The sequence below is a fragment of the Phoenix dactylifera genome, chromosome 17 (genome assembly GCF_009389715.1).
Source record: "Phoenix dactylifera cultivar Barhee BC4 chromosome 17, palm_55x_up_171113_PBpolish2nd_filt_p, whole genome shotgun sequence".
NCBI lineage: Eukaryota > Viridiplantae > Streptophyta > Magnoliopsida > Arecales > Arecaceae > Phoenix > Phoenix dactylifera.
In genome coordinates, this window is record NC_052408.1 from 4,937,942 (window position 1) to 4,949,866 (window position 11,925).

Consider the following 11,925-nt stretch of genomic DNA (forward strand, 5'->3'; position numbering starts at 1 on the left):
CTTAGGCAGGAAAACAAGGAGAGCAATAGTGTAGAACCCTTAAAAAATTAAGCACTTCAAAAAAAAAAAAAAAAAAAAAAAAAAACAAAACACTATTCCGGAGCTTACATATAAGGCATTCCTGATGGAGTTGCCTAGGCTGTAGCTATTCAATAAGGAATGGGTATAAGCATGGGCCTAATAGCTTTGCTAACCAGTGCTGTAAATGAATCTTATGCTATCCATTCCCATAAGTCATTTATATAATGGTCCATTATGATGGCGGAGTATTAGATTCCTCCATTGGTTCCTAGTGGAAGTTGTCTAGGGATTAAGTGAAAAGAAACTTAGGAGGGACATTTGTTCTCCATTTTGAAGTGAAGTTGAGGGAATAAGGAAAAACAAAGGCTCATTATTTTTTCTTTGGGAGATGTTTGAAATGTTGTCTAAGATAAACGTGTATAAGGGAAGAAGGTAGGATTGCTGACCTGTATCTTACCTCTACATAATTTTGCAATTTTCTAGAGTCAACATGTTTTTGTTTTTTCATGTTTATTGAATTAGTTCTGTGTACTTTGTTTTTTTGGCAACCTACCATTATTTAAACCTGGCGTTTCTGAAGTTGGAATGAAATTGAACTATGATTAAAGTTAATAAGAAAGAAGAAAAAAGAGAAAAACAGAGATGAGAGTAAGGGCTGTTTTAATGCTTGCTGCTTTCATCTGATTTTAGTTTCTGCCTAACTGCTTCCTAGCAGTTTTTACATGTCTAACCTGGCATGGATGGAGATCTAAGAGGTACAATTAACCTTGCAAGGTCCACTAGCTTGTAAGGATGTGACACAGAAGATAAGCTGTTTTTTCCCCAGAAATTTTTGAAAATTTGCATCTTTGGAGCCTTAAAAAAAAAATTAGTGGCTTTGGATGATCAAGAATGTTTATCTATGTTAGAAAGCTTTGTCATGTGAAAGGATCATGATTGTTTTCCTCTTTCCTTTAGAAGGCTTCGTGGCATGAAAAGATCTGCATTCTGTAGTCATGATCAGAGGAGGTAGGTAAGTGGCGAAGTTTCCTATTTCAGTTTTAACCTATGTTTTGTCTTGGGGGGTTGAAATTCTATAGGCAATTATGATCCAAAACCCATCTTAAGATAATCTGTTATATCTTTGACAAATACAAGTTATGGGCATATGCAATGCATGCTCAAAAACTGAATATAAAGATAAAAATAAAAAATTAAATTTAAAACAGCGTAAAATAAACTTAAAAACAAAGTATAAAAGAGAGAAAGGAGAAAACAAATTCAAAGTAGGCTTAAAATCCATGACAACAAAATAAAAAATGTTGAGGAAAAAATAAACACAATAGAATATTCGATGCGTGGATGTCATTGAAAGTTGTTTATGTATGCAGGGCTATATATTTATATAAGTTAAATACAATCCACTTTGGTATAGTTACATTCTTTTATTTCTCTCAGAATTAAGAGTTCTATATATCGAGAAAAAAGAGTGTTTATAACACATTTACTTTTTCAAACTCTGAAGGATGATGATATCCTTAATAAGTATCCTACTAAAGACTTCTGAGTGGTAAAAATAAAATGGCAAAATTCATTAGAGTGATGTCGGGAAGTGGCCGTACAAATGGCACAGCTATAACTAGAGATTGAGCTGGCGCAGAGAGAGAGAGAGAAAGAGGACATCAACCGTGATAAGAAATTGAGGGATTCAAGTAAAGGAGCAAATGGAAGAGAAGGTAGCTAGATAGAGGAGGGACACGAGGGGCTAGTGTTACTCTTGTTATTGAGAAGTTGAATATGATATAGATATCTTAGGATGAGAGTATATACATACATATCTACATTTATATATACATATATATGTATAAATCGATTTCTAATATTGTACAGGTGACATTCTAATTGTCTTGTATTCACTTGAAAAAATTGAAAAAAAGTTGTCTTTAAAAACCTGTATATCTATGAATTCTTTTTTATGGCTTATGTTATCATTCTCTGAAATTAATATCACGTAAAGTTACCTAGATAATGTGCTTTAAGCATTCAAATTTTGATTTTAGATTAAAATGTGATTTATGCAGAATACTACATGCAAGTAAACATTTTTTATGCTCAAGACTAAGAAAGAATCTTAAATTTATCCTAGCATTGCTCTGCATGCTCGTGCACAAAATGGTAAAATACATGATGAATGAACGTAAACTTGATATTTGAATACTTGGCTGAATTTTCAAAACAATGATTTTGGTTTTAGGTTTTCAAGATGTGGATAAATTGTCTATAAGATACGCTCTTGTAGGATGTTAGTCTCATGCATTGGTATATGATAACAATGATGATGGCTATGCTGAATGGCATTGAATGCTGCGATACAGAGGTCATGCAAAAGGCTTTTTCTTTTTTCCTTTTCTTTTGTGTGTGTGTGTGCGCGCGTGCGCGCGTGCGTGTTGCCATTGACCATCTTTGATATCAATCCCAGATGACAAAATAAATCCAAGTAGGAATCCATGATTATCCTAGTGGTTTTTGCATGGGATGTTCTTGGAGTAACAATTTACAATGAAATTTTTGTGAAATTCTTTTCAAGTGTTTTCAGTTTTATCATTGTCCATTGGGCTTTCATTTGAGGTGTTCTCTTAAAGGAAATGAAAAAATCTTTTGCATTTTGGATGATAATAGGAGTCAGAACACTGATAATTTTTGATTGTTGAACCTAAGCGGAACAAAGTAAACTTTCTGATTTGGTACAAGTTCATATCTTTCTGACGTGGATGTGTTCTATGTAAATTCATGTGTTGGGGCAAGATTATATATCTTTCTGACTTGGGACATCATCATATGAAATTATAGTGTAAATTAAAGACTGTTATTTGTTGACTATTCAATGAGCTATACGTATCCCCCCTCCTCGCTCTCCACCCCTTCTCCCTACACCCCAAAACAAGCTCGATATGAAGTCTTCTGAAATGAAACATGGGTTTGTTTCCAGTGATTGATTTACAGGAGTGGATAAGCTTGGTCAATTTGATATGGTTATTCGAGGTTATGTAGACTTCATGAAGGGATCAATGGGGTCAATGGCAGGATTTGGACCACAAGTCCCTTGAATAACCCAGTGGGTTGAGGAATCTTCAAAGTGACCCACTCCAAATTTTTCTTAGTTTGAGCGATCTATATGCTTTTTGATCCTTGCTTCCATTTTGTTCGTTTCTTTTGGGTGGAATTTGTAATTGGCCCTTTAGTATCTCGCATCTTTATACACCAAGTGTCTTTTCTGTCTTGTCTTGATGGATAAATCCAGGAATGTTTGCAGGACTTGAATCTGCATGGCTGGATGAATCATTGATTTCTCTGTGTTGTCACCTTGCATTTTGTTTATTATGATGATATTATATGGTTTTGATTATCGTTTTGATTCTTATTAATAATCCCAATCTGAGATTGTGGAATGGATCTGACTACATTTTTGTATTAATGGTTGTGTAGGAAATGGCAGCGGTAGCAGGCAAGGTGAACGGCCAGCCAGGGGATGGGCTCTTCCATCAGCTGAACGACCCTATGATTCAGGAAGGATGAGGTCACAACCCAGACTGATTCTTTCAGACGAGGAGCTCACTGAACGAAGAGCTGGGGTTGCTGGCATTGTTAGGGTGAGGGATGAATTAGTGGTATTCTGGCACTTGGAATGAAATTAGGGTCTATTAGCTTTCTTCTGTGAGTTTTTCGTTGGTTTCGTGCCGTCCATGTCAGGATTATAAACTGTAAAGGCATCGTAATGGTAATGTGGCACTACATAAAACTCTTGGATGTTAGTATGTGTAAGATCTGCTTATTGAGACCATCAGATAATAGATCATATGATGGCCTATCACGAGGCCTGCTTTTCTTACACTCCAGTGACTATGGGTGGCTGGAAATGAACATTGCGTGCAGATGTTTGCCGAACAAATTACACAGCATGAAACAGGAAAGATTGACTTGGGTGAGAAGGATGTCTTCTTTTGCCGCTTGTGCGCTAAATGCATTTACGCATAAAAAAAATCATACATTGTTATGTTGCTTGTTCTTTGTATGGCCATCCATCTTTGATGTAGTGAGGAGTGAGGACTATCTTTATTGGAGACCAGGATCAGGGAACGGGTAATTGAGGTGGACCTCTAGCTTCATCTGTGGTGTGTTCGTTTGCTTGGAAAGGCTTTGGAAAGGGTGCTTCCGAGTTACCAGACCATTTCTGTCTGTGTAGAAAGAAATTTGTTGCTTTTCCTTCTTTAATTTCTTTTCAAGCAGTAGGACAGGAAGTTTGTTTGGATCCAACTTCTTGTTTTTGTTTCAAAATTGGCTTTAGTATTTAAATCAGTTCGCACCTTTTTCTTCCCAAATACTTAAGATGCCTGAATTTTGATCTTGTGCAAAGATCTGGCCCTGCTTTCAGTGGATCTGGATTAACCATCCGAGAGGTCAGAAAAGAGCCTTGTTTCGAGGACGAACTTACAGCACCATTAGCTAGTTTACAAAATAATTTAGGACACACCCTCCAAAACCGGGAGTACAAAAAGCAATACAGTACGAGAAAAACCAAGCTTGGTTTTCCTTTCCCTCTCTAATCCTGGTTAAGCTGAGCTACCTGGCTCCCCGGAGCTCTGGCCACCATGGGGCTCTCGGCCTGCGTGCTCCTGACCCTGGTCTGCTGCTGCACCACCAGCGTCGACACCCTCCCCCCGAAGTCTGTTGACGCCAGCAGGTCCCCGATCACCCCGAGCTCCGGATACTCGCTCCACATCGACATCCCATCCGTGAGCGGCGACTCCATGCCTTCCCTCCGCCCCACCAGCAGCAGGCTGAAACCATCGCTCGTCTCCTGTATCACCCTCACCGTATCCTCCCCGTCCCTCGACACCTCCTCCCTGTACTGCACTCTCTCCCCGTCCAACCTCTCACGCCGGAACTCGTCTACCATCTCGTCGTCCAGCAGCTCGTCCTTCCCCCCGTCGCACCTCCACTCCATCGGCGGCCGGATGCGCACCACCGTCAGCCCGACCGCCGGGTCCTCCGCCATGCGCGCCGCGTACGCCAGCGCCTCCCGGTCGTCGGCCCCGCCGAGGAAGTAGACCGCGATGCGTTGCAGCGGGCGGGCGCCGCCGGCCAAGGCATGCGTGGTGGTGCCGGCGGCGGTGAGGCCGTGGTCGACAAGGATGGCGACGGAGCAGGGGGCGTAGCGAACCGCGTTGCAGTTGATGGCCTGCAGGGCCGGGTTGGCGGCCGCGAGGGTGCCGTCGAAGGTGGCGTTGCGGTGGAAGGGGAGGATGACCAGGGTGACCTTCTTGTCGAGGGCGAGGGAGCAGATGTCGTCGTGCATGGTGGCGTAGGGGGAGATGCAGACGTAGGGGATGAGGGAGACGCTGGACGGGTGCTGCTGCTCGAAGAATCGGAAGGCATTGATGATGCGGTCGCTGTCGGTGATGTGGGAGGACCGGTGGCGCTTGTGGGGGACGAGGATGGCGTCGGCGCGGCCGACGAGCTGCACGAGGTGGAGGAGGTAGACGCAGATGGGGGAGTCGACGATGGGGTGGGAGGTCTCCAGGAGGGTGATGATGGGAGCCACATTGTCCTGGTTGTGGATGCAGACCAGCACCCGGAGCTCGTCGCCGCTTTTCGAGTGCTGGACCGTCCGCCGCTTGTAGGCTACGAACCGGTCCTCCGGGTGGTACAGGTACTTCAGCAGGGGGGCGGTGCCGCCGCCGATGATGATGATGGAGAGGATGAGTACGGCGTAGAGTTGGTCATCCACGCTCTGCTCATAGACCAAAGCATCAGATGAGAGCAATTAGCTCTGCTTAGAAGATTGAAAGTTTGATCGAGATGAACATAGCAATTATAATTTGGTGCGAACAAATCTGATATATATTTAATTTGCATTGCGGGCTGGTAGAAAAGTGGACATGTGGTCGATCGAATACCTTGCTATCGCGCCACTGTAAGGCTGTATCGACTTCAAAGATACCCCTGGCGTTCATCATGAGGCCGACGGACAAGGCGTCGCGCAGCGGCATCTTGCAGTAGAGGCAGGGCAGCATCACCCCGATGAACTTGGCCAGCGTCAAGATCAAGATGTAGGCTTCCAGCAGCCCCCACTGGTTGAAGCCCGATAGCGTCAGCTTGGGGAGGTCCATGTGCAGCCCCGCCGTGGCCAGGAACACCGGCAGGAAAACCCCGGTCACCAGCCGGTCCATCTTCTCCACCACTGTGACCCCCAGAGGCGCCCCTCCCGGCAGCGCCAGCCCGAGTATGAAGGGCCCCATGGTCGCGTGGTACCCGATCACCTCGCTGATCAGCCCGCAGCCGAGCGCGAGAAAGATAACCGTCATGAAGCACGCCTCGTCGAGCAGCGCACCTTCCGGCGTCCTCCGCCGGATCAGCCATACAATGAATGGCCGTGCCAAGAACACGACAAAGAACAAGAAACCGAAGAAGCAGGCGATGGAGATCGCCGCCTTCCCGGGCATGTCGAGCCTCGAGGAGAGCCGGTAGCCGCCGAGGCCGGAGGTGACGAACAGGCTGGCGACGTCGATGATGAGGGACGCCGACATGGCCAGGCGGCCGAGCTTGGAGGTGAGGAGCTCGAGCTCGGCGAGCGCGCAGGAGAGGACGGTGTAGGACGTCCGGGACCACTTGGAGGCCAGTTTGATGGGGATCCTGCCTTCCCGGAAGCTCAGGGGGAGGTCGGGCCCCTGGAGGTGGGCGACGAGCATGATGATGCCGGCAGGGAGGACGGACGAGAGGATTGCGATGGCAACCGCCTTCTTGCCGGCCTTGGGAATCATGGTGAGGTCGGTCTTGACGCCGATCATGAAGAGGAAAAGCATGAAGAAGAGGAGGGCGACGGTGTTGAGCTGCTGCCAGCTCCGCGGGCTGAAGAGGATGTCCTCGAACTTCCCGTAGCGCCCCAGGACGGAAGGGCCCAGTATCACGCCGGCCTAGTAGTAAAAAATCCAAAGCGACAACATGAATTAGATTAGATTAGAAAGTGGTAGCAATCTAGTCCTCGTTATAATTATATGCATAGATGGATGGAATGAAGGTGGAAGGATGGCGTACGATGATCTGGGAGATGGCGACGGGCTGGGAGAGGCGGCGGAGGAAGAAGTGGGTGATGCGGGAGAAGATGAAGATGATGATGATCTGGTAGATGAGGAGAGGGAAGGAAAACTCTAGAGGGTTGTCGCCGATCCAGACACCGGCGGAGGTGGCCTTGATGGCTGGGTAGCAGAGCATGGAGTACTCTGTCCTGTTACGGGTTGAGTTCTCTGTATTGTCATCCGTGGCCATGGTGGCGGCGGTGGCGGCGGCGTCGACGGTGGTGGTGGTGGTGGTGGTGATCTTCTTTCTGCTGCAGCTTAGAGAGAAAGAGAGAGAGAGAGAGAGAGAGAGAGAGAGAGAGAGAGAGAGAGAGAATGAGAGAGAGCGAGAGAAACTGGTGGTGCTGCACCTTCCCCCTCCTACAGAGATGGGGAGAAGTGTGCGAGATGTGAGGGAGAAACGGTCAGCGCGGTCCATTGCAAGTTTGCCGCATACTCGAGGTCTGAGACAGTTGATGGTTGACCAAGGATCTTCTTCAGGGGAGATTGACCGTCATACTCATAACGGAGACTGCAACGGATCCCACCTAAAATGTTGTTGATCCTCATAATTGTTATAACGACTGTTGATGCTAATAATTCCAAAATTTTAAATAAAAATAATATTATTATAGTAATTAATGATATTATCTCCTTAGCTATTACATTAATTGAAAAATTTCCATCAATAAAACTAAAAATAACAAATCATAAATTCAGATGTAGCTACCACGTCAATAAAACGAGGCTAAGAATACTAAATTCTAAATCATCAGCCTTGTTATTGGATTTTGTGATAAGAGTTTCGATCCTCTCAAATTACTTCTTCGCAACATAGACTTGAACACCCCTAATCTCAATCACAGATTGATTAAGATCCAAGCTCAATTTCTTTTGCATTAACTTATTCCTTGCCACTGGAAATCTCTTTCACCATTTCTAGCGGTCCAATTAACTCATCGTTGTCTGCTAATGCTAGAAAATTTTATACTTGAAGATCTACTATTTTAGGATCTAGATGGAAACATACTTTGTTAGTGTTTTCTTTTATCTAGGGTTGCTACGAGAATATATGGGCTAAGATCTAGAGCCACGTTGCCTTAATCACTAACCAAATTCAAAAGAAAGACACCAAATTGTATGATGCAAGATTTTTTTAGAAAAGCATAATTAACTAGATCAAAATTTATGCATTGTTGGATGGTTGGAAGTCTCCACTGCTCCTTTCTCTTTTTTACATTTCTAATTTTCACCCATATTCTCATATCCTTAGGCAGCATGGTTCTTTTCTTTTCCTTATTGCAAATCAAGGAAAAGTCTGGAGCTATTAAACACCCCTTGGTTTGTGCTCTTTTTGTTTTCCAAGTAGAAAAGAAGGCAGCAAATTAAGCTCTGCGCACAAACACCATCTCTTTGGTGAGATTTTTTTCTTTTCACTAATCAAACATTAGTCTTCCTTTAGAATAGAGGATGGCAATTAGCTATTATATGATTGAGAGATCATAATCAACAATGGTATTAGATTTAAGATCATGATATTTCATGCCAATGGTGTAGGAAGTTTTTCAGATTTCTATAATTTAATTATAGCTTTGTACTAATTTGTATATATAAATTCCTATCAACCAATTACTTACATTTCAAATTTTTAATTTTTTAAAATCTTTGTTGCTTATAAGACTACCTTTTAACTTCTATATCAATTTGCAAGTTAATTCACATAAGTTAATGTGTACTTTCAAATGTAATGTGGGTCACTTTAGATATTATCATTCAATTACAGTTTTTTAGTATCATTCGATTACAGTTTTTTCTTATTGCTTTGTAGATACAATTATGTCTAATAAATTTAATTTAAATACATTTAAATTCATTTCTTATGTTCTGATTTTTTTATTCTAATTTTTCAAAAATAAAATTTACTTTTCTTTCAAATGTTATTAATTCATCCAAGATACCAATCAACTTGATCTATGGATCTTTTGAGTATAATCCTGTTTCCAAGCTGAAACACCTTGTCCGTGGAGATTTGATAATGTGCGGCCCGAGGATTACCGGGGGCGGTGGAATTCGGCCATGCTGCTCGTGGCGCGCTCTAACCTCCCGCCTTCTGATCCCGCCCTCGCCCTCCTCCCGCGTTGCAAAACCCTGCGCGACGTCGAGCAGCTCCACGCCCGCCTCATCACCTCCGGCTTCCTCCGTTACCCCTCCCTCGCCGCCGGCGTCGTCATCCGCCTCTCCTCCTCCCCCCACCCCGCCTCCCACCACCTCGCCCGCCGCGTCTTCTTCTCCCTCCCCATCCCCACCGACCCCTTCCTCTGGAACGCCCTCATCAAGTCCTCCTCCCACGGCCGCGATCCCAACCAGGCTGTCCTCATTTTCGCTCTCATGCTCGCCGCTGGCATCACCGCCGACGAGTTCTCCTACTCTCTCGCCCTCAAGGGCTGCTCCCGGGCGTCTCTCCTTAGAGAGGGCTCCCAGATGCACTCTCTCATCCGGAAGACTGAGCTCTCTTCGAACCTTTACCTCCAGAACTCTCTAATCGGTTTCTATGCTAGATGTGGGCTCTATGAGCTTGCTCGCCAGGTGTTTGATAGGATTCCGCAGAGAGATTCGGTCTCCTGGAACTCGATGATCGACGGGTATGTTAAGAATGGGAGGATAGGCGCTGCAAGGGAGCTTTTTGATCAGATGAGAGATGGAGATAGGAATCTGGTGACTTGGAACTCTATGATCGGAGGTTGTGCGTCTGAAACCAACGGGATTGGAATTGACATGGCTCGCCGGTTGTTTGATGAAATGCCTGAGAGAGATTTGGTGTCGTGGAATTTGATGATCGATGGGTATGCCAGATGCGGAAGGATGGTTGATGCAGAGGATTTGTTTGAACGCATGCTGGATAGGGATGTGATCTCTTGGGCAAATATGATTTATGGGTATATGGAGGCTGGGAGTGTTGCCTTGGCCCGGAAGTTGTTTGATGAGATGCCTGAGAGGGATGTGATCAACTGGAATATCATGATGTCTGGTTATGTTAAGAATGGAAATTCCGCCGAAGCCTTGAATCTATTTAGCATGATGCGGCTGCAAGGCAGTGTAGCTCCTGACAATGCCACTCTAGCAAGTGTTCTCTCAGCAATTTCCGAACTAGGCCGCATTCATGATGGGATAGCAATACATGAGTACATTGAGAGGAACTGCTTGCCTTTGGATGGGAAGCTAGGTGTTTCTCTCATCGATATGTACTCAAAGTGCGGTCGGTTGGAAGATGCTTTAGAGGTATTTGAGATTTCAGGGAGAAGCGTCGATCATTGGAATGCGATGATTTGCGGGCTAGCTGTTCATGGGTGCGGCGCACTCGCTCTCGAACTCTTCAGGGAAATGGAGAGATGTTTGGTGGTGCCTGATGATATTACGTTCATCGGAGTTCTGAATGCTTGTAGTCATTCAGGTTTGGTGGAGGAAGGACTGATGTGCTTTGAGATGATGAAAAGAGATTACAATTTGGAGCCTAAGGTCCAGCATTATGGATGCATGGTTGATGTTCTTGGTCGAGCAGGGCAGTTGGACGAGGCAATGGAATTGGTCAAGAATATGCCTGTCGAACCAAATGATGTGGTTTGGAGATCCTTGCTTAGCGCTTGCAGGAGCCATCGAAACTTTGACATGGGCCAAACGGTAGTGAAAAATATAATTGAAGGGGGAACTTGCAATTCTAGTTCGTATGTGCTTCTATCCAATCTCTATGCTAGTATTGGGATGTGGGGAGATGTTGGCAAGGTTCGGATGATCATGAGGGAGAAGGATTTAAGAAAGGTTCCTGGTTGCAGTTGGATTGAACTTGATGGTGTTGTTCATGAATTTGTTGTGGGAGATAATTCATATTCGGAAGCTAAAGGAATTTATTCTTTATTGGAGGGTCTGTGTAAATCTAAGTTGTGCAATTCACCCGTTTTATAATGTATACATAAAAATCATGTTTTTCCTCCTTCAACTGCTTGTGCTGGACTTTGATTTTTTTTTTATTTTTTTTATATATAATCTCCTTATCACTTTGGAGTCCTTGAAGACTAAAGTATTGCTTAGGATTGTTTTTGGAGTGGCCAAAAACGTTTTCCAGACCCCCAAAAGTACTTCTCGGTGATAAATAAGTATTTAGTGGAAAACTTGAAACAACTTTCTGATTCTGCTAGAAGCTGGAAAATTTTTATTTGGCAAAAGCTCTAATTTTGAGCTTCTCGCTAAAAGCGCTTTTCAAAACCCATCAAGAAGCTATTTGATTTGTGTGATCTAAATACCTCTAAACTTTGTGTGTTATAATATTTAGATTAAATAAAATATATAAACTATATATTAACAATGCTTTGCACTATATTATATTAACATGAATATGATATATAATTTTATTATAATATTATACTATGCAATAATATATTAATAGTTATAATACTTTATATCAAAATATTGTGTTATGATTATCAACTAATAATAGTACATCTATATTATATTATGTTGTGTCATATGAAAGTATAGTTTAATATAGTATACTAATATTATCATTACTATAGTTTTGTTCAAAGCTCTGTTAGCAAAAGCTACACTTCTAAAAGCTCTACTACCAACAACTGTTTCAAAGAGGACGTAAAGCTGTATTTTGCCTTTCAAATTTGATCACGTAGGTTAGTGAGCGAGCAAAGGTTTGCTATGAAAATGTTTTGGGGGTGCTAATTAAGTATTGGTTGAAATTTTCTGAGCAAATGTTGTTTTGACAACTTAATATTCAATAACTCTCCTTTTTTTTTTTGCTCAT

The 11,925-nt window shown here is 43.4% G+C and overlaps 2 protein-coding genes across 2 annotated transcripts; one reads left to right on the forward strand and one right to left on the reverse strand.

Annotated features, from left to right (window-relative positions):
• Positions 1 to 4,063: 4,063 nt before the first annotated feature.
• LOC103708288 (cation/H(+) antiporter 15-like) lies at positions 4,064 to 7,366 on the reverse strand. Its single transcript, XM_039115262.1, has 3 exons — positions 7,096 to 7,366; positions 5,958 to 6,974; positions 4,064 to 5,791 (listed from the first exon to the last, which is right to left on the reverse strand). Exons 1-3 carry the CDS (start codon positions 7,324 to 7,326, stop codon positions 4,601 to 4,603), a joined length of 2,439 nt encoding a protein of 812 aa, XP_038971190.1. The 5' UTR covers positions 7,327 to 7,366; the 3' UTR covers positions 4,064 to 4,600.
• Positions 7,367 to 9,105: 1,739 nt separating this feature from the next.
• On the forward strand, positions 9,106 to 11,171 carry LOC103708289 (pentatricopeptide repeat-containing protein At2g45350, chloroplastic). The gene has a single exon (XM_008793134.4). It carries the CDS (start codon positions 9,192 to 9,194, stop codon positions 11,073 to 11,075), a length of 1,884 nt encoding a protein of 627 aa, XP_008791356.2. The 5' UTR covers positions 9,106 to 9,191; the 3' UTR covers positions 11,076 to 11,171.
• The last annotated feature ends 754 nt before the right edge of the window (positions 11,172 to 11,925 follow it).

Coding starts and splice junctions, on each gene's coding strand:
- LOC103708289 (XM_008793134.4), top strand. CDS start 9,192: ATGCTGCTCGTGGCGCGCTCTAACCTCCCGCCTTCTGATCCCGCCCTC.
- LOC103708288 (XM_039115262.1), bottom strand. CDS start 7,326: ATGGCCACGGATGACAATACAGAGAACTCAACCCGTAACAGGACAGAG. Junction 6,975..7,095: donor TCGCCATCTCCCAGATCATC/GTACGCCATCCT, acceptor TTTTACTACTAG/GCCGGCGTGATACTGGGCCC. Junction 5,792..5,957: donor TACAGTGGCGCGATAGCAAG/GTATTCGATCGA, acceptor GTCTATGAGCAG/AGCGTGGATGACCAACTCTA.